Genomic DNA, 27,878 nt, shown 5'->3' with positions numbered 1-27,878 from the left:
AGTCAATCTGGTTACGGCGGCTGCTTATAGTGTAAGATCGCGAGATAAATTCGGTAACACATATGTACGTCTACTTTGCGCGAAAGGTCGTGTGGCTCCCCTTAAGGATACCACTATACCACGTTTAGAGTTATGCGGAGCATTAACACTCGCGCGATTATATAGAGAAGTCCGAACCGCCGGCGGATTGAAACCCGACAAGATAACCTTTTGGTCCGATTCGATGATTGTACTAGGTTAGCTGAAAAGATACTCCAGTACGTTAAAAATATACTCGGCAAATCGCGTGCGCGAAATACAAGAAATCTGTGTAGGTATCACATGACAACATGTGCGATCCGGAGACAACCCAGCGGACGCTTTATCGAGGAGAATGCTTCCGCGCGATTTCCTAAAAGAACGATGCATGGAAAGGGAATTTTTCTAATTGCCGGACGTAAAGAGATTATCGGTATTAACGACGTGAATTGAATCAAGAAGCATATTTCAGCGATTCTCTAGTTACACGCGATTATTAAAAATTGTAACTCGATGCTAACGATGGCTTAAAACTAACTCATATAAGGGAGAATTGTCTACCGCAGAAATAACAGAAACGGAACGACGCGTTTTTAAAATCGTGCAAGACTTACCATGTCACGCCAAAAGAGAAAGGTGAAAACAGCAGGGGGAGTCAAGAGCGCAAGGCTCGCCGCGTTAAATCCGATTCTTGACGAAGAAGGTTTAATTTTAGTGGGGGGTCGAGTGCGGAACGTAAATTTAAGTTTCCACGAGAAATGTTCGGTATTATTGCCTTCACATCACCACGTCACCGATCTCATCCGAAAGCTCCATGAACAAAACTTTCACGCCGGTATACAGACTACCCTCTATGCCCTTCGACAACGTTTTTGACTCCTCGACGGTAAGAATCAAGTGCGAAGAATCGTACGTCATTGCGTACATTGCATTCGATTCCGTGCATCCGGCATCCAGTATAAAATGGGGAATTCACCAAGGCTGCGAGTGCAGGAAGCAACTGCATTCTCCCACGTCGGAGTAGATTTCTTCGGTCCAATCTACGCGAAAGAACAGAAGTACCGTAATAAAGGTCGCGTTAAAATATACGGGTGCATCTTCCTCTGCATGACTATCCAGACTGTACACATCGAATTAGTCAGCGATCTGACTACAGATGCCTTTTTGGCCGCTTTCCAGCGGTTTGTAAGTCGAAAACTATTCCCACTCACGTTTATTCTGATAATGGAACCAACTTCGTCGGGGTTAAGAACCAGTTAAAGAAACTGTATGCCTTGCTCGAGTCGGACAAGTATAAGGCGAAGATCCATGATTTCGCTTTAGATTGTAAAATCTCATGACCTTTCAATCATCCCCTGTTACCTTATTTCAGAGTTCTGGGGGAAACTGCAGTCAAATCTTTCAAACATCATTTTAGACGAAACGTGGGCGAACTGCTTTTCGCATACGAAGAAGTAGACCGCATTCGTTATCGAAATCGAAGCTATTTTAAATTTACGCCCGTTAAGCCTTATTTCGTCAGATTTAAATGACGCAACCATACGAACGCCTGCACATTTCTTTTAGATTAAAGGAACGTTTACGACATTGTCGAAGGAGAATTATATTAAGACTCCAGCTAATCGATTGTCTTCATGAGAACACATTCCAAAAAAAAACGCTAGAAATGGACCCAACCCCAGCATAAAATCAGAGGAACACCACCGTCATTCTCATTGACAAATCAACTATACATGAGATAGCCGTGAAACTGTTCACGGAGTCGTCAAGAAAGGTGTGACAACTCCTCGTCCACTATCAATACGAGTATTCACCGTGAAGACGGTTCACGGTGTTGTCAAGCGAAATGCGACAACTATTTGTCCATTGTTAAACCATCATTAATTTTCTTGCGTTGTATCTTTTATAATTAACGTTCGTGCGTTGTATCTCTTATGATTAATTTTCTCGTACGTACAAAACAGATAGATCGACTGACCAGCGATTCACGGAATAAGGTAAGCAGCTCGTGCTGCGTAGGATATATCGAAAGGGTTAAACAGCTCGTGCTGCAAGCGATATATAATATAGCGATATATAAATTGTGACTCGTGTCACAAATATTGTAAAATTGATTGTAATAAGCGCACAACACAAACCATGTATTATCAATGTCATTGATCGTTACACTCTCAACGGGGGGAGTATGTACGATCCGAAAGGATCGTACGGTGATTAGCGGTATTCGAAATTCGCGCGCGTCCGCTTCCATCGATTGGGATTCTAGATCGATACTCATTGCGAGCATCGATCAACTATTAGTAACTATCAAAGCGTTTCTCTAGCTACCCACACCTCTCGCATCCCCACTTCTCATAGCCCTAGTACGTACGTCCTGCTGGGCCAGTACAAAGGGGCATTCTTCCCTATTCTTCACCGGACGCCTACGACTACACATTTCGAGGGATTATAGAGGCTTTAAGAATTCACAAAGGACAACGAAGAGAATATCCTAATCTTCAAGACTCGTGAAAGTGAGCCCATTTAACGTCACAATCCTTAAGGTTGTGATCGCTATACTTGAGGAGTGCGAGAGCATAAACAAATTGCCAGAGGACTCTTAGTTGAGGAATTTCGGCCATAACATTAATCTTATCTCATTTCAAGGCGTACCTAAGAGGAATGAACGGGGAAACGCACCAGGGGTTGAGGAAAAGAGAAAAAAAAATAACAAGAGAAGAGGAAGTGCGAATTTAATATCTTCCAATCATCTGATTTGACATAGCAGTGGCGTCACACAATGATCCGAAATCCCGAAAAGGTAGAAAAAAAGCAGATAAACTTTAATTTTTTGGAAAATTTGTAGTTATTATTTTTTCTAAAAACCAAATGGCGGATTAAAAATGGCAAACATTTTTATTAAAAATTGATTCAATCATTTTACAAATTAGTATTTGAGCGCTTTTGGTTTTCTTTTTTAAAACAAAGAGTTGAACACTGAAAATAACGAATAATTTAGATGTCAATATCACTGAAAGTAATATTATATATGTTACATGTCCCTTGTCTAATTGAGTAGATTGTTTATCAGAATGGAAAAAACTATTTAATAATTAATAACGAAAATACACACAAAAGTCAAGTACAGGTTGTTTGTACGGAGAGTTCTTCAACATAAAATAGTCTCATAATTTCAAATAAGTTGGAGTAAAGAAATAGAAGAATTAAATTAAAGAAAATAAAAGGCGTGGTTGCTCCAATGAAACAGAAAATCTTTATTAGCTTGTCAAGAAAAAGCATTACAAAATAAAAAAAATACCCTGATTAATTACATACGGATACAAAAGTTAGGAAGATCTATTAAGAATGGGTCGAAGACACATACAAGAATTAATTACTAAATATAGATAAAATTTAATTCAGGAACACAATCACGAAAAAAACAATACAAGAGAAAATTAATACAGAAATATTATTAATACGGAAGACGGAGGTAGAAACACAGGAGAACGAATGCTGTATAAAAAAAGTGTCCGCCAAATGTGGACGAAATAGAGCTTTAGTCCAGAGTGCGCTATAGTTGCTAAGGTGAATCTCGCTTGAGCACCGGCCCGTGCTCAGGCTTTAAATGTCTCTTAAGTCGCCGACTGTTACTGTGTCAAATAAAATCATTTGTACATACCTGAAATTATAAACAGATTTATGTAATTATTGCTTATTAAATTAATTATTTAAAATTTGACGAACTAGCAAACTAATGAATTGAGAAAATGTTTAAATAATGTTATATATTTTATACTGGTTATTAATTAATAAATTAATAACAATGAAAAATGACATTTCTTACTCAATGTAAAGTATAGGAAAAAAAACTAAAATACTCGTAGAACACATTTATAGTTCTAAATTTATGAAGAAATAGTTCAAAAAAATTGTTTTTCTATTTTAAAATAATGTGTAATCAATAAAAATTATTGAACTTTATTAATCAATCAACTTTGCAATACTTGTTACCATTTGATTAATTTACGGAAATTTAAGAAAAATATAAAATGAATAACAACTCCAATAGTAAATAATTAAATAATCTGTGAAAATATCTATATACGATTTATAAAACTTTTATGTACATACATTTTTTTATAACAAAACAGTAAATATATTCGTATAAATTATAAATACTTGACAATAGTTTATATGTGTTTGTTAGGAAAATAACATAAACATGACCTATGCAAGTTCGGATATTTTACGTAATTTTTTGTTTTTAATTTTTTTTATTATTATTTTTATTTATATGGTTACCAAGAAAGTGACCCTGGATAGTAATAAAATAATTTAATATTTTTTTCATCAACTTTGATTGGTGTTCCTTTTTCTTTCCTGACTTTATCAATAATTTCATTTATTGTATCAAATCTAATAGTTTTAGTCCCAGCAACAATTAAGACAACATTTTCTAATTGTTTGATAAGATTATATTATATTATTATTATTTTTATAGCACAATTATATGATGTCTCATTCTCGGGATTACAAAACACGTAGTACCGCTGCTTGCGCTGCGATGTCACCACAATTTCAGAGTATTCAGGAAGAAGAAAGGAGCGCTACCGGTGGCTCTCCCTGAACTACGCCCTCGTGTCGTAACGCTCATAACGCTTTTTGTGCTCGATAGCATCACAATATCAGAGTAAAAAAAAAAAAAAAAAGAAAAGAAGAAGAGTGATTCAAAGACAGTGAAAGACAGGAAGAGAAGTGATTAAGAAACGAAGATGTCCAAGAATAAAAGGAAGAGAGAACGAGTGAAAAGAGAAGAGAGAATGTGGAAAAAAATAAAAGAATTGGAGGAAGCTTTGCGTGGCATCCAGAATAGCGTAACGCCATTACAGGTTTCAACACGATCTTCTGGTAAGCTTGGTTTTTTTGTTGTTCTAAAGAATGGCAATGCGCTCACACGAGTGGTGAGACATATTGTACAAAAAAGATGGCAATGCGCTCACACGAGTGGCGAGACATATTGTTCTAAAAATGGCAATGCGCTCACACGAGTGGTGAGACATATTGTTCAAAAAGACAGCAATGCGCTCACACGAGTGATGAGACATATTGTGCTAAGAGACTGACAAAGCGCCCACACGAGTGGTGGGACAAATAAAAAAAATAATAATAATAATAAAAGAGTGTGGGGACATATTGGTCTACAAAGTTGGCAATGCGTCCACACGAGTGGTGGGACATATTGTTTTATAAGATTGGGTTAGTGCGTGCACGAGACGCGATTCATAACTGTTTAGTCGCTTTTTGTTTATAGGGACTACAAACAGGTTAGAAGAGTCGGCCAGCAAGGACACTTCCTTACCGACGGAAAGAGAGCAGTTAATAAACTTGCCGCTAGGGGCGTCGACAACCGAAGCGCCACCTGTTAACAGACCACCTCAAGACTCCGAGTCTACTGATGACTCCAAAACGCCTGAAAGGGTCAGGGAGTCTGAAGAAAAGGAAAACTTTTCGGAAAAAGATAGCACGGAATTGAAGGCGGAGGTTTTAGATATTTTAGGTGAAGATCCTCAAGCAGACGATTCACAAGTTGGGACTTTACACCCAGAGATAGCAACCCGCTGGTCAAACTACTTAAGTGGCGGATTGAAAAAGGAGCTTAAGAATGAGCTATTGACGAAATACCCACGGGCTAGTAATTGTCATCTGGAAGCTCAGATTCTAAACCCGGAGGTTGCAGCTTCAATGCAGGAGGTTGCACTAAAAAGAGACAGATATACTAGTGGAGTTCAGAGAGGTATTGGATCAGCAATGTTGGCTCTTGGGAAGGGTATTCTGTTAATGCTCGATGAAGATGAAGAAGGAGTAAATAGAATGCAGCTGTTGCAGTATCTTTCGGATGCTGGAAAACTCCTAGCAGAAGCTCATTATCGGGAAGCTATGACGAGACGGTCTTTTATACTACCTGGCATAGAAAGAAAAATAAAAGAGGTCCTAGAAAAGTCAAAACCTGATAAGTTCTTGTTTGGAGAGGACTTATCTGAAAGAGTTAAGTCTACAAAGTCAATTGTAAAGGTGGCAGCGGAGATGAAATCAAAACCAGCGACAAAAAGGACCCCTTTAAAAACATCGAACCAGGGAAACTGGAAGACCCCATCCTCCAAGATGCAATGGACGAAGGTAGGGAGTTCCAGAACAATGTACAAGCCAAAGACAACTGTTTCCACGGGCTCGAGGAGGTCATATTACCAGTCGCCCCAATCCCAGGTGAAGTCATCGCGCCCGAAGATCGAGCATCGTCGATAATGCAACAGGTACCATCAAAGGCAGGAAGGTTAAGGTTCTTTGAAAATGAATGGAGAAAGATCACAAATAATGACTTTGTCTTAAGTTGTATAATGGGTTATCAGATTGAATTTGTTAAACCAGTATATCAAGTAATTGAGCCAAAGGGTTTTATAAATTCCCTGCAAGATATGAAAGACTGCAAGGATACTATTGATAAGTTATTAAGTCTCGATGCAATTCAACCTTGCGTTGATATAGAGGGCCAATTTGTATCTTCGTATTTTTTAGTAGACAAAACAAATGGTTCGAAGAGATTTATATTCAATTTAAAGAACTTGAATACTTTTATTGAGACAACTCACTTTAAATTAGAGGACATTAAACTAGTATCAAAAATACTTTCTCAGGGAGATTTCTTAGCAAACATAGACTTAGAAGATGCCTATTTCTTAATTTCCATGAATATTTCTAGCAGAAAGTTTTTGAGATTTCGCTTCAATTCTCAGTTATACGAATTTCTCTGTCTACCATTTGGCTTGGCTACAGCTCCATTCGTCTTTACGAAAGTTTTAAAACCTATCTTAAATTATTTACGTAAACGTGGGTATCTGTCAGTAGCATACCTGGACGACATACTGTGCATTGGCCCTGATCTACCATCATGCAGTAAGAATATAGCAAGAACAATTAAATTGCTCGAATCGTTGGAGTTTATCATAAATAGGAAGAAGAGTGTTTTGGTCCCTAGCAAAAAGTGTCAATTTTTGGGGTTCTGCATTAACTCAGAACGGTTGACACTTGAGTTACCAGAAATCAAAAGGGTAAAGATCTTGGAACTCAGTAGAAAAATGCGAGAGAAAAAAGAGTGCAAGATTAGAGAATTGGCGAAATTTATTGGCAGTTTAGTAGCAGCCTGCCCAGCAATTAAGTACGGCTGGTTATATACCAAAAATTTTGAAAGAGTAAAATACCTGGGTTTGCTAGAAAATGACGATGATTATGAAGGAAAAGTCCAACTAGGTAAAAATCTAGCTCGGGATTTTGCATGGTGGGAAGAACATATTGGTTCTTCGGTAAACACTTTTGGAGCTCACCAATACGAAAGAACAATCTATTCAGACGCGTCGCGGACAGGTTGGGGAGCATCTTGTGACGGAAATCGATCACATGGGTTTTGGTCCGGCGAAGAAAGAGAATTGCATATTAATTTCTTAGAGTTACTGGCAGCTTTTTTAGCATTAAAAGTTTTTGCTATTGACCTTTTTCATTGCAGAATTCTCCTGAGGATGAATAATACTACAGCGATTTCCTACGTGAATCGCATGGGTGGTATCCAATACCCACATTTAAATAAACTAGCCAAAACAATCGCAGCGCAAGCAGCGGTACTACGTGTTTTGTAATCCTCTCGAATGAGACATTATATAATTCTGATCGAACTTAGCCCGCCTTCGACGGGCTCGTTGGTTCCTTTTATTTTTCACCATTTTCAACAATACTATTTTTATTTCTTGAAACACGTTAAAATGTTGAACACCGTTAAAAAAAATAAACCACATGTATGTATTGTTTTCTTTTACAAATACGCAATTGCTGAGGCAATACTCAACGGTTTTCTGTAACGTCAATAGGATCCCACTGATCGTCATCCCATCAGTATTACTTATTTCCTACGATATTAGAGGACAGATAATGTTACAAATTGTCTATATCGTTCAATCTCCTGTGTTTCCACCTCCGTCATACGAAAATTGAATACGAATTCGCATGAAGGATTGTATATTGTCTTGAGTCAGCGCCATCTGTTGTGGAACATCAAATTATGATTCACTTGTTACAATGTCGTCAACTGACCTATAGTTTATATCGTGGATATAAACTAAATCGGCTAATTTTTACAGCTAATTTTTGAATCATTTATTAGGTAAGGATTCAATAAATATTTTAATACCAATTAGAGATTTAATTTTAATAATTACATAATTAGTTACTTAATTAGTTTTATAGAATACTAATATGACACGATTTGTAACTTTATGCTTGTTTGAATAAATATTTTTCATACCACATCAAGACGAAAAATACGTAGCAATATACTCTTCATTAACAACTACAGTTGTTATTTATGTAAATTTTGAAAAACATAATTTAATTGTACTACTTTCAGGTGTAGACTCCATATTTATATGAGTTAAATTTAATTAAAATTAGTTGTGGATCGGGTTGGTTGCATGATAACAAACTTGAAGGTATAAGTATTATTATTTATTATAACCAATTAATTCAAAACTTACATATTAATGGTCATCAAAGACCAAGCGCAAACGCGTCTACATCATGTGGTGCTATATATACAATTAACTACGGTAAAACAAAAAGGAATCATTCAAAGAAAATCGGATCGATTCGGATCGAGTCAGCCGCTGCCTCTCAAGCTTATCAGCAATATAAACTGTATATATTTTAACAATATGTTAAAATCATATAAAAAATAACTGCACTATGGGCTTTTAAAGAGACCGTAATTTTCGGTGTGCCGCAAACCACAAATGCGATATGCTCGATGTTCATGTTTAAGCTAATAATTTAAATCTATGCATAATTATTTATTCATAAAAAATAGTTGATAAAAGTACTGTGGAATTCACTAAACATATCCCCATGTTTAAAAATTTCTCAAAAAAAAATTTACTTTTTGAATTTTTTTACAATTTTCAAGAATTTGGGCCACTTTATGTCACCATTGACAGATTTGAACGGATTGCAAAAATGTTGAGTGTTTTCTGATAGAATAAGGACTGATGTCGACTACTGTAACCCTCTAAACTATATTACACTTCTATGTATGTATATCATATGCGGACGAGATAATGAGGGATCACCAGCGCGGTTTTATAAAAAATAGATCGACTGTAGACCAGATTTTTACAATTCGGCAGATCTTAGAAAAAAATGGGAATTTAATCTGCCGGTATACCAACATTATGTCGATTTCCAAAAAGTGTACGATTCAGTAAAATAGGAAAAAATTCTCGAAATCTTAATACGACAGAGAATACTCAGAAAATTGGTCAATCTGGTTCAATTTTGTTTAAAGAAAACTAAGGATAAAGTGAGAATAGGTATTCAAATGTCGGAAGCTCTTAGTATTCATAGTGGGTTAAAACAGGGGGACGCATTATCACTTCTTCTGTTCAATTTAGTACTGGAATTTGCTGTCAAAGAACTGCAAAAAAGTAAAGGTGGTCTGCAGTTGAACGGAACAACACAAGTGTTGACATACGCGGACGATATTGCTTTGCTATAAGACAATAAAGAGTCGTTAATTAATAACGCGATAATATTATTAAAAAGTGTAAAAGATCTGGGACTAGAAATAAGCGTGGAAAAAACCAAATCTATGGTTACCGAGAGATTTCAGAATGTGCCTAATACTGGAACTTTCGAATTCCTCTAATGCCAATTAATAATAATAATATGCATGCCATGTATGCGTGTTTGTTTGTTAACGTCGGTAAAGAGGTCACTGTTTAATCTTATTGAAGCTCATAAAATAAATTTTAAAAAGATAAAAAAAGAAAATTAGCGATTACTGATAATAATTAAACTCATCCATTCTTTTTATATGCAGTTCCTAGAATATCATCGTTTATTTTGAATGTTTATATTTAGTATCAATTTAAGCAATCTCTATTTTTCATATAATCAGAAAAGACATTTTTCTATTATATAATATTTAATAAATTTATTATATATCAAAAAGATGTAGCGTCTTATTAATACATTGTCGATTATGCTGAGTGTGTTTTTCACAGAAAAACAGATTACACGTGTTAGAAGTGAAACCTTCAAAAAACTAAGTTTTGAAAGAATGAGACGAATGCAGAATATCAGGTGTAGGATAATTGTAGGGTTTATTTGTTATAATAATATTATTATTATTATATTGTTGCCACATTCAAAAATTATTTTACGTTTTTTATTGACATATAATACATAACATATTACACAGTAAGCAAGTTCTCAATTTAAAGAAATGAGAAATGATTATGGTAACTAAAATATGTATGGTAACTAAACACCTCTCTGCGTGCACGAAATATACGAACGCGTTCCGTCGAACTCTTTAAAACTTCCCTAATATTTTCTTTCTGTAGATTTTCACGACACTTTTTGGCGTTAGTTTTCGGTAGAGAGACACTTGAATCACAATTTACAATTTTCAATTGCGAACCATCTGAATAGAAAATAAAAAATAATGTTGCAAAAGTGATCTATTGAGATTATGCTTGTCTAGTATAAGTAAAAAGAATTAAGAAAAAAACATATTGATTGAAAGCTATTTAATGACTTACGATGATCGTTGTCACTATTTCTAACAATGGACGCATTATTACTCGCATTAGAGATATTATTCTGCACATTTAATAACGCCTTCTGGTGCGCACAAAATGCACGAACGCGTTCCGTTGTACTCATTGGAATCTTCCTTATCGTGTTTTTCTGCTTAATTTCACACATTTTTTCTTTAGTTTGCGGCACTTTTCATATTGTTAAACAGATATATAAAAAAAAGTCTTCTGACCTAAACGAAAAGCAATAATGTGGGGAAAATGAAAGAAATTAAAATGAGAAATAAAACATGTGATCGAACCTAATAGATGGTATAATATAACCTTATTTGTTCGTTAAAGAAAAGCTTCCCTTCCTAAAAAAAACCCTAGTTTATATGTACGATCCGAAAGGATCGCACGGTAATTAGCAGTATTCAAAATTCGCGCGCATCCACCTCCATCGATTAAAGGTCTAGATCGATACTCATTGTGAGCATCGATCAACTACTAGTAACTACCGAAGCGCCCCTCTAGTCACCCCACCTCTCGCCTCCCCACTTCTCACTCTCAGTCCGTACGCCCTGCGGGGCCAGTACAAAAGGACATTCTTACAGTCCATTATAGGAAGCCTGTGAATACATATCGAAATCAAAGGAGTTAAGCTAAATTAGTTAAGGAACGTAAGCGAAGCGAGCGAGAGCATATAATTAATGATCAGAGGAATTTTCATTGAAGAATCTTTTGGTCATAACATTATATATTAGAAATATGATGTCGTCCAAGCAAAAATAAGGCACGTAGCTTACCTTACTTTGACTTCGCCTGTATGCAAATGCAACGACGATGTCTAATTTATAATAAATATAAATGAAAGTGTGGTACTTAGCCTTCTTTGTCGAATTTCGTCAACTCTTAGTCGCTTGTTATGTTATTTCTTCACAGATTGTCTAAGATGTATCGTCGTAGATGTCCAGTGGAGAAATAGGAAGTTTTTTTTTCGTAATGGACAAAGTACGTTTAGTTGGTTATGAAAAACCGTTGATGGTTACCATAGCAACACTCTGACGTAGCAGCATCACGCCACGCTAAGAGCTTGCCTTTGCTTTGACACACACATGATGTTTCTACCCCTACAGTAGTATGCAGTCACACACACAAATACACACTTATACAAAGCTTAGTAGCCAGGAGTTGGGACTATAAATCAAAGATCGAGAATAGGAAAAACTGCATAGCTATACTCTGTCTCTTTCTCTCGCAGGCTAAATCCTATATGTTTGTCTCTTTTTCTCTTCTTATTTAGTATCGCGGCCGTTTTATCTCCGCCTACCGCTCCGTTACATAGCCGTATACCGCTCCGTTACATCGCCGCCTAACGCTTCGTTACATTTTTTCAAATCACACCTATTCTAAAGAAATTTTCACTTTAAAAAGAAGTGCAATGCGTTGTTAAATAAAATTAATTCTTCGTTGTAAGTCTTGTATCAATATTGCGAAACTAGGAAATTTCTCATATATACAATGCCTTAGTATTCTATAGAATGCCAGCTTTTTATACATTGCCGGTAACAGAGAAACAAAGAGACATTTATCAGAATAAAATAATGTTTAGAAGCAATAGGAAAGGTAGAAACGATAATAGATAAAGATAAATGAATGTTAAATATGGATTCAACATCCTGTGTGGAGGATATTATATAGAATGCCTAGGTCATGTGTGAAATATCTTCTCATTATACACACTTCCTTTTAGGGGTATCATCAATGCACTCGTTAAACACATTGAACGTAACATATTCATATTATGTTATCTATGTTGTTTAAATCTCGTCGTTTTGACGCACGCCTATTTTAAATCAAGTGGAAAGATCATATGAAGATATGTAGAATGCTGAAAATCTTTCCTAAAACAGTTTTCGGAAAAAGAAGAAAATTATTCTGTATTGGTCGTAGGCGTATCCAGATTATTGGTTTAAAATGTTTAAATAAATAAACGTGTTATCTTTTGTATGAGATAATTATATTTCTTATGATTAAGAACAATATCGAAAAGATAGGCTTGTTTATTGCACAATTAGCAACTTTATGAAGATTACGTACATAGTTGGAAAACTCAAAATAGAAACAATGTATTTTTCCTCTTATGTTAGAAAAAGTTTTGAGATAAATCTTTTTGTATGCACATTGTGAGATTAAATTAAGTAAGAAAGGAAGTATTACGACACACATCAAATGAGCACATATGCTTTAAAAAGATAAGAGTAGTTGTATTGAATAACATTATTGTGGGGATGGAAGATTCCAGCTTATGTTAGTCAGATGTGTGCATGTTGGCGTATAAGATAAGTCGACCAATAAGTTGAAAGAAAAATATAGAAGACCTAGAGTTTGTTAGGTGTGCATTTATGTAAAATGCATGACGATATGCATATATTTATACAATAGAAACGGGTAAATATTAAAAATGTCAATGAGAATATGTTAGCCTGAGGTGAACCAGTAGAGAGAAAAAAGAGAACAATGAGTAAAATAGAGAGTAAAAAAGTCTAGAGTAGACCGATCTGACCAGGGGATAGTCAGGTACAGCACCCTTATGATATGTTTTAAATTTTGCACACTTGTAGTAGTCCATGAGGATGATATTCATTGAACCTTTACCCAAGAATACGAATATATGGCCAGCCGTTTATTAAAAAACGCGATTTGAAATTTCACATAGCATTTCTTTAACTGTAGTAGTGTAGTCAGTCACAATAGCGGCGCTGTGTGTGTAACTGAAGTCGTCGATATCTATATCTTACCTCGACAGTGAATAGAATGTTTTTCTTTTCTTTACTTTCTTTTTTTTCTTTATTTTCTTTTTTTATCCTTTTTTTTTTCTTTATTGTAAAGAAAGCTTAATAAATTTTTTTCCTGAAGTATTTTATATTAATTTCATAGGGAATATAATTTTAAAAAAGGGTCCATTTGTGTTATAGGGGGTGTGAATTTTGTTTTTGCTAAGGTTATTAATTTTATGAAGAAATCAACATTATTACCCAAATAATCGAAATACTAATTATAAATTAATTCATATACAATATACAACAAAAATTAATTTTTAGTGTTCCTTGACCAATACATTTTTCAGAATGATATTGGTCGTATAGAAACACGAAACAAATTTTTTCGACATAAACTGCATTTTATGAATGCTTCTCATTTTATGCGGCTTCTCACACGTACATGAAAATTTCAAATCTTCTAGAGGGAAGAAGACTTTGTTCATATTAAAAAAAAAACTGAAAAGCACCAGTATGTTTTGGAATTAATATGACAATAGCTAACTTTAAAATTAAGAATTTTTAAATGATTTTTCTGATATTTAATGTTTATATCATTTATTATTATCTATCATGTTTGCTAAATATTTTGAAAGCTAATATGAACTAGTGAATAATATTTTAAGATCTCTCTCAACCATCTCAGAAAATTTTAGCAGATCATTAGATTTAGTTGCTTGGAAAGGAACTTTTCGCCGAGCCTATTGATTGTTTTCTACCTCAGTAGCTGAAGTGTTATCTAGATTTTTCAGATTTTTCATAAATGATAGAACTCGTTCGGAAATATTTCGGTCAGATTCTACACGCTTTTCAAATTGATTATTTAAGAAACGAACAAGTCGACAGTATGATTGCGCTTTTAGTTACAATTTATTATTAAGCTAGTGTTCTAGTATTTTGTATTTTTATTTAATTATCCCATGTACAATTTCCACCGGCTACCGTGTGAACTTTTCGTGACACACTGAGATTCATTTGACTTAATAGTTGTTAACTGACTGTATTTCCTTTAACAGCTGGCATGAGTGCTTCAAATTCAAGATCTTCCAAATCATTTTTCAAATCATAGAAACATTGATCAAGAACAAACTTATTGTCTGAGCAGTTTAATTAAACCATTTGGATCTTTCACAATTGTTTTCATTATTATAGTATCGTTCAAATTAATCTCTTATGGTCGAAGCATTACCTATCCATTCGTCGTGAAAATTGTAAATATATTACATAATTAAACGTTTTTCTAACTGCAATATGATTTATGTTGATATTCATTATTAGTACTTTTTGAAGTTATACTTCTTTTGGCGTGTTCGGGAAAAAATGATGAGAGCGAATTTTTACAATGCGCGTGCACAATGATACGAAGAAAATTCAGCAATATGAAGTTAGTCGATACTTATTCGATATACTCGATATATCTCTCTTATTCCGTATTTCTATATGCAGAACACGTGTTTTAAGTGATGCAAATAAAATTTACTTTTATGTTTTTTTTATTATTAAATACGGTGGTAATTGATATTAAATAACTGTTAAATATCTTCAAAAACATTGATTGTTTGTGAATATTAGTAATAAAAGTTGTGAACTTTGTTAATTCAGAATGTCATCTATGGGTGAATTTTGTATAGCGGAATGTTAAACAGAAGAATTGTGTTAAATTGTGTTAATAACAATTTATTTATATTTCTCTAAATCAAAAAATTAAAGATATTATTCATTTTTTTAAACGAGCATCATCCATACACAACAATTGGAGGGGCATATAGGTAGAGATAAGAATAAGTGAAGATTTTAATGTTAATTTCAACTCAGAACATTCTGATGTATTTACCAGCTTTTTACGTGAAGATTTAAATTTTTCAATAATTAATAACCAAGCAGTTTTGTAAAACCCGACATGGTTCTAAAATTGATGCTGTATTAATAGAACATTTAAATAACGTTTCTACTAGACAATTTGTATTATATTTTAACTACCATAGGCCTCTTGTAACTCACATTCTCATTGAATCACAACCAGATCAACTAATGGACGTGAATTATTTAAATTTCAATATATATAAATTGTATATATAGTAATATTTTTTTTGTTTTTTTAATTATTTAAAAATAATTTAACAATGTATAAATAAACGTTATTTAAATTAGATTATACTTATTAATCGAATCTTTATCAATTGTATTTAATATCTTTATTTTATTATTTTATCGTCTCTTCTACAAATGTAGCGTATTGGCACACGGGATGAAATATTTGGAATTATTTTTGAAGTTATTGAAGTAATATTTTTGTTCTGTTACACCAAAAAGTATTTCAAATTTTTCAAGAAGTACTTCTTACGTGCGTACATAAGTTTTTTTGGTTAAAGATGTAAGTTCCATCGCATATTATCATAAGCTGATCATTTAACTTATACTACATTTTCGCCATCTTTGAAAAGTTATTTAAAATGATTTCTCTTGAAGTGCCATTTAATGGCATTGAGTAACATTTAATGCTATCAATATGTCCAGCTAAAATATCTTTTTCAAAGGATTTTATAACTAAATCTGAATATTCTGAAACTGCCTGTTCACTTTCTGATCCAAGAATAGAAGTTATTACTTTATTAGAATTTCCATTACGTAATTACAACAATTAGCTTGTTATATCTCAAGTTTCTAAATTACGTATAGATGTCATCATGTCACACTGCTTATTTGTTTTTGATTAAATAGATCCTCCAGTAAGAATAGTAAACTATCTTTCAAACATGGAAATATCACCTAATTTATCCCTGAATTGCTAAAATAGACAATTCACTCATTAGTTGTAGATCTGAATGTTTTGATTGAAAGCCCGAACACCAGTTTTAAATGATACTCTGATAATATATTTTATTGCTCCACAGACAGCAGTATTTGTGAGAAGATATCACTCTTAAAAACATCATTTTCACGTATTCAATTTCTTGATCAGAACATCTAGCAATAACAATATTTGAATTACTAATAGAAGATTATGAGGATGTTATTGGTGAAAATGTAAATAAATGTGAAAATAATTTTAATAATGGTTGTGTTGATTTTTCTGATTCTTCTTCACTAATATTTTCTATGTTTAGAGAAAGTAAATGTATTTTATTAACAATAAGACGCCACATATATAGCATAATATAACATTAACCTTAAATTCTCGATCGTTTTATGCTATTTTTTTCGCTTCATCTTCTCTATGATTGTAATATTTTTGAGTCCTGTTATTTTACGGAGAAATACATTGCATTACATAAACGTACTCAAAGTAAACAGAAATTCTGAAATTAAAACAAAACAGATGAATTTGTTAAGTCCTGTGGTGTAGCGAAAGGTGTCATCTATCTTTGGTCAAGCAATTAAGCCTTTACCAGGGAATAACCTAAAGAATTGTGAGTGAGTTGACGAGTGATGAGGTATGAATATGAAAAACTGGAAGAGAAGAGAGTAGTTAAATCATAAATTAGATTGGAATTCTACTATAATTAAGATAGATGATTAAGAATTAATGTAAGATACTTACATTTTTCTGCAACTGTTGGGATAGGTCTCTGTCTCTGGTTCGATCAAAAACAATAATGTAATTTTACTAATTCTCAGATTCGATTATATTTAATATTTATTCTTTAACGTTATCGATCAATCTTATTTAACGTTTCATTGATTTTACAGAAAACAGAATTATTATCAAAACTGAATACTGACTTATTAAATAAAACAGAAATATCAGATTTAACAGAAAAACTATAAGTACCTCGCTTTTCTTCCTGATTTTTTTTATAGATCTATTCCTACTCTCATTTCTTTAATCAGTTACTTCGTTGCATAACGAATCAATTTAAAAGATATAAAATTTAATTCTTTATTGGGTAGATACATTGACGCCTACAAGGCTCATTGGTTTAGGGAATTAATAAGTAGTATGGTACCTTTCGGGAGTGAATTCCAGACGACTTCGAAACTAAGAATTTCTTAAGAGTCTGCACCTATGGGTAAAGAAACGGATCCATTGTCTAATAATTTATGTGTTCTAAAGGATATAATAAGGAAGAGGTTTCCAAGATGTGATTATGTGCTTTTTTTCTAAACTCTTTGGCAACAATAAGGTGCGAGTCTGAAAAATATTTATCATCTGGTCCTTTAGTTTTAGTAATAACTTTTCTTCAGTTACATGACTTGAGTAACATTGACGAGGAAAGTATCGAAAGTATCAGAAAAAAACGGTCTATGACGTAACAAATATATCAAAAATCATAACATTTGTAATTATTAATATTAGTATATTATAATTAAATTATATTTACTAAAAAAATTGATTTTTATAATTTTTCTCTAATGTAGATGAATTTGTTTTTTCATCCAAATAAATAATATCTTATTACAAAAGCAAATCGAAAATAATATAATTACTTGATATTTTAAGTCGATAACGTCATTTAAGCTATAAAATATATGCAATAAAGTAAAAATGGTAAGGGGAAAAATAAAAAAAAAGTGTTTTTTTTTTTTAAATACTACTAAAAATTGAGAAAACTGAAAAAAATGAAGAGTATATGTAAAATGATTGTACTTTTTGAGAGTTTCATAATCGTACTTCGAAAGGAACACATTGAAATGGCTATTTTTCATTTTCTTTTCTTTATAAAAATTCAATTTTAGCAATGAAATATTTGAAAAGCTATTTGATTGATGTATTTTTTCGATAATTAACAAAAAAAATAAACATGAGCCCATCATAAATACCCAAATCACAAAGAACTAAAATCTGGAAATCAGATTTTTTTAATTGCTCAGAAAATAATTGGATTACAAGGCTGAAACTTTCGGTAAAATATTTTCTTTTTTCTTAACAAGTCACTGTGAACACTTTTTTTATTCTTACCTGGCTATGCCTTTTATTTTGGGTTTTCTGAATTCTTATTATTTTTTTATTTTTTTTTTGTTTTTGTAAAAATATGTGGAATCAATATTTTTTTTAATTTACATTGGCTTTCATCTATAGCTTTGTTCATACTAGCGAACTCCATTTACGCGATTTTAATCGTATTTAAAAACTGCATAAAACAAATAATCTTTATATATCGATGAATGAATGTCGGTTCTCGATAAAGCTTTTTGAAAACGGAATATACGTAAATTTTATTTATGTATGTTAATAGGTAAAAGCTGTATTACTTCATTTGATAGAAGAACGTAAGCATTCGAATAATAAACAGACGGTTTTATTTGCTTCAGAATTCACGTATCATGCTTTCCGATAAAAATTAAACAAAACTAAATTATCTTGTAATCGAAAATAATTGTGTATTTATCTATTTATTGAATTGCATACACTTTTAAGTATATTTACGCTTCAACAATTCGTCCTTTATTATTTGTGCTATTGTTTTATTTAGAGCATTATGACATTGCATCATTATGAACAATTTTATTGGAAATAAATAAGACGAAAACACGATATCTTCTCCGATAATAATTGAGATACAACATTCGTTCTGTAAAAAGATATAGGCATCATCTATTGTTGGCATAACAAAAGTTTTGCTTAATTAACAGTCAAAATTCTATTCTATTAAAGCAGTGGTTCCTAAAGTGGGCGATATCCCCCTTGTGGGTGATGAAGCGATTGAGGAGACGATGATGGTCATAGACACATTTGGGGGGAGGGGGAGGGCGATGAATTTTCTTTTTTGAGTTACTAAAAAAAAAAAGGAAAACAAAAAAATTAATTTTCAGGGGAGCGATAAGTAATATTCTTTCTGGAAAGGAGGCGAGACAAAAAAAGTTTAGGAACCACTATATTAAAGTATCAAATATATGATATGAATGATCATTAAATTTTTTTCAATTCTTTGCTTTAAAATGAAACGTCATAAGTAGAGGCAAGAGGCAAGTTTTTGTTGTTATGGCATTACTTTATGTAAAATTTGATTTAATTGTGATTATTTAAAATATATGCTTTGATATAAAGCTATTATAAAAAAAATATAATAACCATAACCACGAAGAAGTAAAGTTACGAAGATTTTCATTTTCTTTGAAAGGAAAATAGAAAAAAGAGAAGAAAGAGAAAAGGGATTCTTGCGTGTTTGTGGAATGTTCTTCCGTCAGCTTAAAAAATAAAGGAAGACGGCGAACAACCCCCACAGCTCAGGCGTGAACAAGTAGTGAAAGTAAAAAAGAATAGAAAGTTGTATAAAAGGCCCGATCGGCACGCACACGGGATAGAAAAAAGGAGGATTAGAGCATAACCGAGCAACGACCTTTCCTCGACCTAGTCGACGTGTTCAGATTTTTACAAATACACCCATCCCTCGATTTATGTAGATTATCCGTCCTATATGTAATCAATAATATGAATATGCAGGCGTGTGAGCGATTAATGAAAAAGAACGTTTCAATTTGATCTTCGTTAACCGACACAAGATCTGTTAAGAGACAAGGACAAACAAGCGATACCGAGTAGTCTTTCTTTTCCAGGTTAGTTAAGGCCAACAAGAAATACAAATTGAACTTAATCTAAAATGTACATGAAAGAATGACAATGCGAAAATAGAGAAGAAACGAAAGAATAAAAAAATAAAAAAGAAAAGATCATATAAGGCAAAATTTGATTAAAAAAAAAGATCGAAAAGAATAAGTTAAAGAAAAAGTATTGACTAAATAGAAAGTATTAAAAAAGCAAAAGAACAGAAAATATTATTGTAGTATTATTCGTTTTAATTATCAATATTAGTACTATAAGAATAGATATATATATATATATTCTTATCATTTTTCCTCTTATTGTTCCATATCTTTTTTATTATAATTTTTTCTATACAAAAAAAAATAAAATTTTAGTTTACTAATAAGATAAAAGAAATTATTTTCAAAAAAAGAAAAAAAACATACGAAAATAATGTACAGAAAATCATTGTAACATACATTTAAATCGAGCATTTTTCATTTCTAACAATTGATTAGTCATTATTTGTTTTTACTGTTAAGTATTGTTTAGTATCAGAATAAGTTTAATACCCGTTAAAGTAAGAATAAGATAAAGTACACTTATTTAAAAATTACTCTTCAAAGTCCTCTTTAAAATCCACTGTTATACTGGCTCATTGTCCTCTGTGAAAATTAGTTTAAATGCTTGTATTGATTCTTTTATATTTAAATGACTTTCAGAAGAATAAATTCTATTTATTATGAATATTTATATACATTCTAATAATACATATTATATAAATATAATATGTAGCCTTCGGAGCACACACACACACACATCACAACTGACACTATAACCTTCTATAATTTCGTTCAAGTATCGATCGACTGTAGGTTCTCTCTCTCTCTATCTACCTCATTTTATCTCTCCCTCTCTTTTCATGTCATTTCATAAAATTGTATCGCTGACGTCTCAGAAATTTCACTTCAATAATTATTATTTAAAAAGATTTAAAGTAGTTTTATATATTAATGTAAAATATATTTGTCGTACTTATTCGACGTACTATACAAAAATGCTGCTTTTAAATCGATTCTTCTGATAAACGCTTTTGAAGTCAAGAGTCAATTTACATGTATAGAAACGTGATTTTGAAAAGGAATACAAATCAATGATATAATACACGATGTATACCTGAGCTCAAATCCTTTGCATTTCTTCCGTCGTTCAAAAACTCGAAAGTCCTTTCCTAAAATTGCATACATAAGTATGATAGGAACGCAATTGAAAAAGAATATCGTTGGTGTATAACTTTTCCGTTCGACGAGATATAGGAAATGACATATATTCCTGATACTTCTCGCACGTCGCCTAAAGAGACAGTAGTCAAAGGAGAGAAGGATGCGAAAAGGAAATTCGAACGAATCGAAAGAAGAGTCTCTTTTTTCCCTTCTTTCTTTTTAGTATCGTAGAAAAGCGTTTCTTCGGCAAATCGAAACGAAGAGAGAAAGAAAGAGGGAGAGAGAGGGAGAGAGAGAAAGAGAGAGCAAGAGGACTCTCTCTTCTTTCACTCTTACTCTCACATTCTTTCTTTCTCTCATATTCTCTCTTTCTCTTTCACTATCCGGTTCATAAACTGTCAGAAAGTGGTGACAGTATTGATAATCTCGAACATCTTCGAGACGATTGCTATCTGGTCGCTCTGTCATATCGTTCCGGTGTCAAATGACGAGGCATTCTTTATATATCTCACGTCAGAAATCTTCTTTAACCCCTCCCAGTATTCCAAATTATTTTCTCTCTGCCAGTCCTTCTCTCTTCTAATCTTTTTCAGACTTTTCTCTATTTCTATAACATACTACTTTTTTAGAATTCCATGTCTTCAAATCAGAATGTTTTATATTTCTAATTATTTTTCTTTTATAAATATAAGCTTATATTATGTACTTTTATGTTTATTTTATAACTCATTATATAATAAACGTATGGCAGAACATTGCAAAACGAACGAAAATAATTGCGAAATAGTATAAAAATGAAAAAGAATATCCTACTTTTCTTAAACATGTAATCTGTAAAAACTTAGAAAGTCACTGCTAAATGAGAAAGTGAATTCTTTGTAATCACAGAAGAAAATGAGACTATTGTTTACGACAGCTTTTATACGGATATATAGATAACGGTAGTATGATACGAGCATATGCAACAATGAATCACGTTGACTACCACGTTGGTCACTCGTGACCGGTATTTATGTTTTTAATAATTCCTTGGAGGTTATATTTGACCGATGTTACTACAATGGTTCACAAAAATGTTCAAACGTTCGATATTAAAACTTCAAAGAATAAAAATTATGTACGTTAACATTAAACCTACCAGGCTCAGTCAAACGATGTTCTATAATTTGTAAAAATGTGGTAATTTATAAAAATCCTGTAGTTTGTAAGAAATTCGTTGAAAACATGTAAAATGTATATTATTCATTTCTAAGTAAAAGAAAATATATTGTTCACAATCCAATTGGATAAAATCTCATTCTATATTAAGATATATATATTTTTTAAGTGGTCATTTAATCACTTACGGTAGAAGTAGGTATATATGAAATGTCGGTATGCTTAATATTAAACTTAAGTACTGAAAAAAAGCAATGTTATAACTATATATTATAATAATGCTGCAAACGTTGCACGCTATATAAAAGAGACATTTGGGAAAAATATTATTAATGATCAAAAAGTGCAGAGTCATTCGAAAAATTTCGGTCCGATAAATTTTCCCTACAAAATAAACCGTGCGAAAGACCTAAAATATCTACAAAAAATGATGCTCTGAAAGCATTGGTAAAAAAGAATCTTGTTATATCTTCAAGGAAACATGCAACCAGAGTTAAAGTTAACCATACAACAATATTGCTACATCTTTCTGAAATTAAAAGGTTAAAAAAATGGATAAGTCGGTACCGCACAAACTAACCGAGCAAAATAAATTGGATCGATTGAACGTATACCCATCATTACAAACCCGTTTTTTACAAATGAATTAATATATGAGATTTTGCAGCACCCAACTTATTCACTGGATTATTTGCCAACCGACTTTCATTTTTTGAAACATTTAGAACAGTTTTTACAGGCTAAACAGTATGAAAATGAAGACGGTCTGAAAAATTTCATATAAAAGTTTATTGATTCCAAAGATTAGAATTTCTTTAAGACAGACATCTATACATTAAAATCTCGTTGGAAAAAGTGTATTGCAGCAAATACAGTTTATTTTGTATAAATAAACAGGTTTTGAAAAAAGATATGTAGTTTTATATATATTCACTTACAAATCCGACATTTCTGTGCACGAACCTAATACTATAAGACAGAATTATTGAGATCATGCATGCAAAATTTGAAGAGAATCGGATAATATTTGTAAAAGTTATTAAATATTCATTGCAAAGATGTACTGAAATGGAGTCACGAAAGTGTTCTAACAGCATTAATTATATGCATGTTTTTTTATAATAATATTTAGTTTTCCCTCCCTAATTTAAATATATTTTATGCTTTCTTTCATTTTCCATTTCTTTTTACTTCTTTCTAATTGGACAAAACCGTTTCTAAAAAATATATCTAAATATAAATTGACTAATTTCGCCATGATATTAGAAAGGATTACTCTCTCAACACGAGTTATACATTAAAAGAATAAGTAAACTTTCAAAGAACTCTTATTGTTAGTATTTTAAGACTTAAGGTAGTACCTCCCTGTGTCGGTTTAAAAAAATCGAATTTTTTTTTACATATTTCGTAAGAAAAGCATTTCAAAAATATGCTTCGAAAATTTTAGACCGATATTCAAAGTATTCTCAAAGTTATAACCGAAAGTATGGAGCGCGCCGTAGTGTGTATAACTCATAACGCCTCTATTTTGTTGCCTCTATTTACACTCTGTTAGGCATTGCGTCATTGATAGGCAAATTTTCAAATAAAATAATTGATGTAATAGTAAAATCAAGCATATGTAAAGCATGTCAGTATTTAGCAACAAAAAACCCCATCGAAGCTGAGAGTTTATCTGAAGATCACAAAAATGAATGCACAGCAAATCACGAGGCTAGCAGTAGCAAAATGGAGGTCGACAGTGTTTCTGAAATGTTGAAGCCTTCTGAGGAGCGTTATGGTTTTAAATACGTGAAATACATTGGTCAAACAGCCAGAAACTACGTCGACACCGTTGATAATGCTCGTATTTTGAGGGCGAAGAAAACTACAGAAGCTAACTCTAAAGAGGCCAAAACCTACGTAGGGTTCTCAAAGCTGTTTAAAATGATAATTATGAGGAAGATGAAGGACTACTGTATGCATTAGGCATAGCAGAATAATGTTAGTTTAATTTTTTTATAAAAAATCTGTTCTCAAAACTTTAAACGCGTTTTTCTCGAAACTACGTTTTTGAAATTTTGCGGAAGCACTCACTAAGAACTATAGAACCGATTAGGCTAAAATTTTTACCAGTTATTCTTTACACATATTCTGATGACTGGTACCTCAAAAATCTTTAATTTTTTAATAATAAATATATATTTTTAAACAATTAAAGGTAAGAAAAAGCACCGATTTTGAAAATTTTTTCACACGTCCGTCATTTTGTTTTTATTTGAAAAAATATACATATTGTTGGTATCATGTCTATAATTAAGCCTAAAGAATAATAAGAAATAAATTTAGGTGAATATTTCGGTTTAAAGCTACTTAAAGGTTGCATCTGAAAATACACCAAAGGAATGTTCAAATCGACATAGTTTTTAAGGACAAAAGATCTGCCCAGGTAAAGGACAAAGAACATAAAGGTGTTGAATAACTTTTATTTCATGGACGATCGTAGCAAAAAAAACAATAGAACATTCAATTTTCGTATATTCAGTCAGAAATAATTAAATACCTAATTATGTAATTAATTGATTAGAAATTAGGCATTTATTTAATCTGAAATGATTTATAAATAATCGAAAGCGTACCTAATAATATGGAAAGTGCAATATTAAAAATAAGACATTCTTAGATATTGCCTGTTGAAATATGTACAGTTTATATTGCTGGTAAGCTTGAGCGGCAGTGGCCGACTCGATCCGAATTGATCCGAATCGATCCGAACTTCTTCGAATGGTTCCTCTTGTTTTTTCTGTAGTTAGTGGTCGTATGTATAGCTCCACGTGATGTAGACGCGTTTGCGCTTGGTCTTTGATGACCATTAAAGTATGTAAGTTTTAAAATAAATTGGTTATAATAAATAATAATAGTTATAATGTGAAGTTTGTTATCATGCAACCAACCCGATCCACAACCAATTTTAATTAAAATTTAACATTGCCAAATTGTAAATTCCCTCCAACATGAACATTTGTGAAGCATCTACTTCATTTGGATATTTTGTTCATTCCAAGGCAATTCTCGATACATTTTTAGCTTCGCTGTGTGTTGGTATTGTACTACGTCCTGTCGTATCATAGATTATTCTTAAATTCGTATTATCACTTGTCTCTACCACAAATAAATTATCGTTGTAATTTCGAAGCCTGGATTAATTTTATTAATTTTTATCAATTCTTGAATACAATATCTAACTTATATTCTAATTTAAACACTAATCTTTTTTTTAATATACATCGAATGAATAAATTCTAGACGTACAAACGCACAAAATTCTGATAAAATATTACATTCGAATATTTGGAGAAGTTCGGGGATACATGTCCTGTAACATAAATATTGTTAAATCCTTAGCTGAAGTACGCTCATACAAAACTCAATCTCTATTTGAATAAATTCATTAGGATAATCGACATTCCATTACTAGAGTGGTCAACTTTTTTATATGGACCGTTTATTTTAACAATGGTGTAAGTCTATTTTTTTCTTTAAATGAAATATCACATAATTTGTGATTAATTTAGTGTAAATTTTTTATTTTTTATTTTTAACTAGTTAATATTTATTTATAATAACATCTTAAGAAAAACCCAATGTTATGTCCAAATAAAAATTGGCTAATAAAAGAAATTGCGTAGCAATTGATTATGAAAGTATTGTAAGTTCAATTCTCACATACATAAGTGACGGGGTCACGTGGTTAAAAATATTTAATTTTTATTTTAAAAAATTTAAGAAAAATAATTTAAATCTAGTTAATGAATAAAGAATATATAGGAAAATCTTTAAACGAGATTTTAAATTACATTTCCATCTGCTAATATTTTCTATTAGGTTTAAAATATATAAATATAATTAATATTCAAAATAAAAGATACTATTTCTATTTTATTTCTTGTTATTATCTATAAACCAAATTGGATTAATACAAAATATATTTTAAGTGACATTCAATTTTTCATAATGTGGGACGAACGCCTCCATGCCAAACTTGTTAAGCATTCGTGGAAGGGAACTGGTTGGTGGGCCCTGGATAGCTCAATTGGTTAAAGAGCAGTCGCCCGGAAAGCAAAAGATCCGTGGTTCGAGTCCCGGTTTTTTTTTTTTGGTTTGAAAAAGGTTGTTTATTTTTAACATTGTCAATATACATAAGTAAGCTATAAACGACCTTACAACAGCTTAAACATTATAATATATAAAAATATAATTTTTGGTTATCTTCTTTGGTTGAAGCGTCTCTCCAAAACACATTAATACATTTATGGTGACTTGATATTATTTTCTTAATCTCTACGAATTGCAGTCAGTAATGAGATCAAAATGGAAAGTAATGGAAAACTAAAACATAAAAAAACCATTACGTCTTTGGCAAGCCTCTTGGGCAAAGAAAAAGGTTAGGAAGGATAGAGGAATGGGTAGGAAGGTGATGGGAACATATGTACATATTTACAATATTTACAACTATATCTAAAGAGCACAGTGACTAAGGCATCTATTGTAAAAAAATTATTAATAAATATAATACTTTATAGCTGGTACAGTTCAGTCTTATTGTCTGATATGTTGATACATCCTTCGCTGCTGCTCTCCTTGCAATCGTGGCTGATGCTGTCTTTTTTCCCTTGCTCTACGTCTAATTTCGTCAATGTGTTTGGCATCATTCTGGAGCCACCAGTAATTCTTCGACAGTCTATCCAGACTTTGTTGGTCTTTACGTGATAAGGCTTTCGAGTAGACCCATTTATCGGTAGGTATATTGTCAATATCGGTCCAGATTGCTTTTTTAGCACAATGTCGTTGAATGTGGTAAATAATCGGAATATTATTTACATCTTGAATACATCCTTTCTTATCCAAGTTGGTAAAGAGTTCAGGGGGAGAATAATTGCTGCGTGCCATTCGGGATTCCATCGCTGTGTTTTCCACTTTGAGAGATTTTAGGAGGACGTTGTCTATTTTGTGTAGGTTGCAGAAATAATTCCTTGTTAGCGTTATTGTGAATATATCGAATCGAGGAATACCGGCCATATTATACAGTGAGGTGTTGCTGATGCGTTTGATGTAGTTAGTTTCTGCTGTCCTGTACATTCCCAAGCAAGCTTAAATGCACGATCTTTTTAAACGTCTGTAATGCTCCATAACAGATGGGCCTATGTTCCACCAGATAGGCGCCGCATATGAAATGATTGGTCGCACCAGCAGTTAGTAACAAATTAATTTAGCTTTAGGCTGTATGTGTCGATTGTAGAAGATTCTAGCATTAGCACGAAAGGCCTTTTTCGCTTTTTCTAGTTGGATAGTATGGTGTTTGTTCATCCGAAGGAGATAATCAAAGTTTTTCCCAGGTACTTGACTAGATCCTTCCTTGGGATTTCGATGGATGAGCCTGTATTTATGTCGTTGATCTTAATACTAAAATCTTTAATTAGTGGTACCGTTAGTGGAGAGATCTCGTTGACGGTTTTCCGAAACAATATAGTTTCACTTTTGGTAGGGTTAATCCGTAGATTCCATAGTTTGTAATAGGTGTAAATATCGTTGGTTATCTTTTCTAATTTTT

The 27,878-nt window shown here is 32.3% G+C and overlaps 2 protein-coding genes and 1 long non-coding RNA gene across 6 annotated transcripts in view; 2 read left to right on the top strand and 1 right to left on the bottom strand.

The window, feature by feature from the left end:
* LOC149031942 (uncharacterized) overlaps positions 1 to 27,878 on the top strand; it is a 298,098-nt gene that overhangs the window by 6,842 nt on the left and 263,378 nt on the right. The gene's annotated exons all lie outside the window — the stretch shown is intronic.
* Positions 1 to 27,878, bottom strand: part of GABA-B-R2 (gamma-aminobutyric acid type B receptor subunit 2) — a 579,685-nt gene that overhangs the window by 494,700 nt on the left and 57,107 nt on the right. The window lies entirely within an intron of this gene.
* On the top strand, positions 4,306 to 6,435 carry LOC149031951 (uncharacterized). Its single transcript, XM_089174211.1, has 2 exons — positions 4,306 to 4,908; positions 5,312 to 6,435. The coding sequence occupies exons 1-2, from the start codon at positions 4,773 to 4,775 to the stop codon at positions 6,301 to 6,303; spliced, it is 1,128 nt and encodes a 375-aa protein (XP_089030337.1). The 5' UTR covers positions 4,306 to 4,772; the 3' UTR covers positions 6,304 to 6,435.

Source organism: Polistes dominula, unplaced genomic scaffold (genome assembly GCF_049000335.1).
Source record: "Polistes dominula isolate Pdom_NZ unplaced genomic scaffold, Pdom_raw_medaka contig_168, whole genome shotgun sequence".
NCBI lineage: Eukaryota > Metazoa > Arthropoda > Insecta > Hymenoptera > Vespidae > Polistes > Polistes dominula.
Note: the sequence above shows the minus strand (reverse complement) of the source record. Positions and strands in the feature narration are given on the sequence as shown.

Excerpts from the sequence above, each read along its gene's own strand:
- LOC149031951 (XM_089174211.1), top strand. The coding sequence starts at position 4,773 with ATGTCCAAGAATAAAAGGAAGAGAGAACGAGTGAAAAGAGAAGAGAGA. Across the intron at positions 4,909-5,311 it reads GGTTTCAACACGATCTTCTG|GGACTACAAACAGGTTAGAA; the intron begins GTAAGCTTGGTT and ends TTTTGTTTATAG.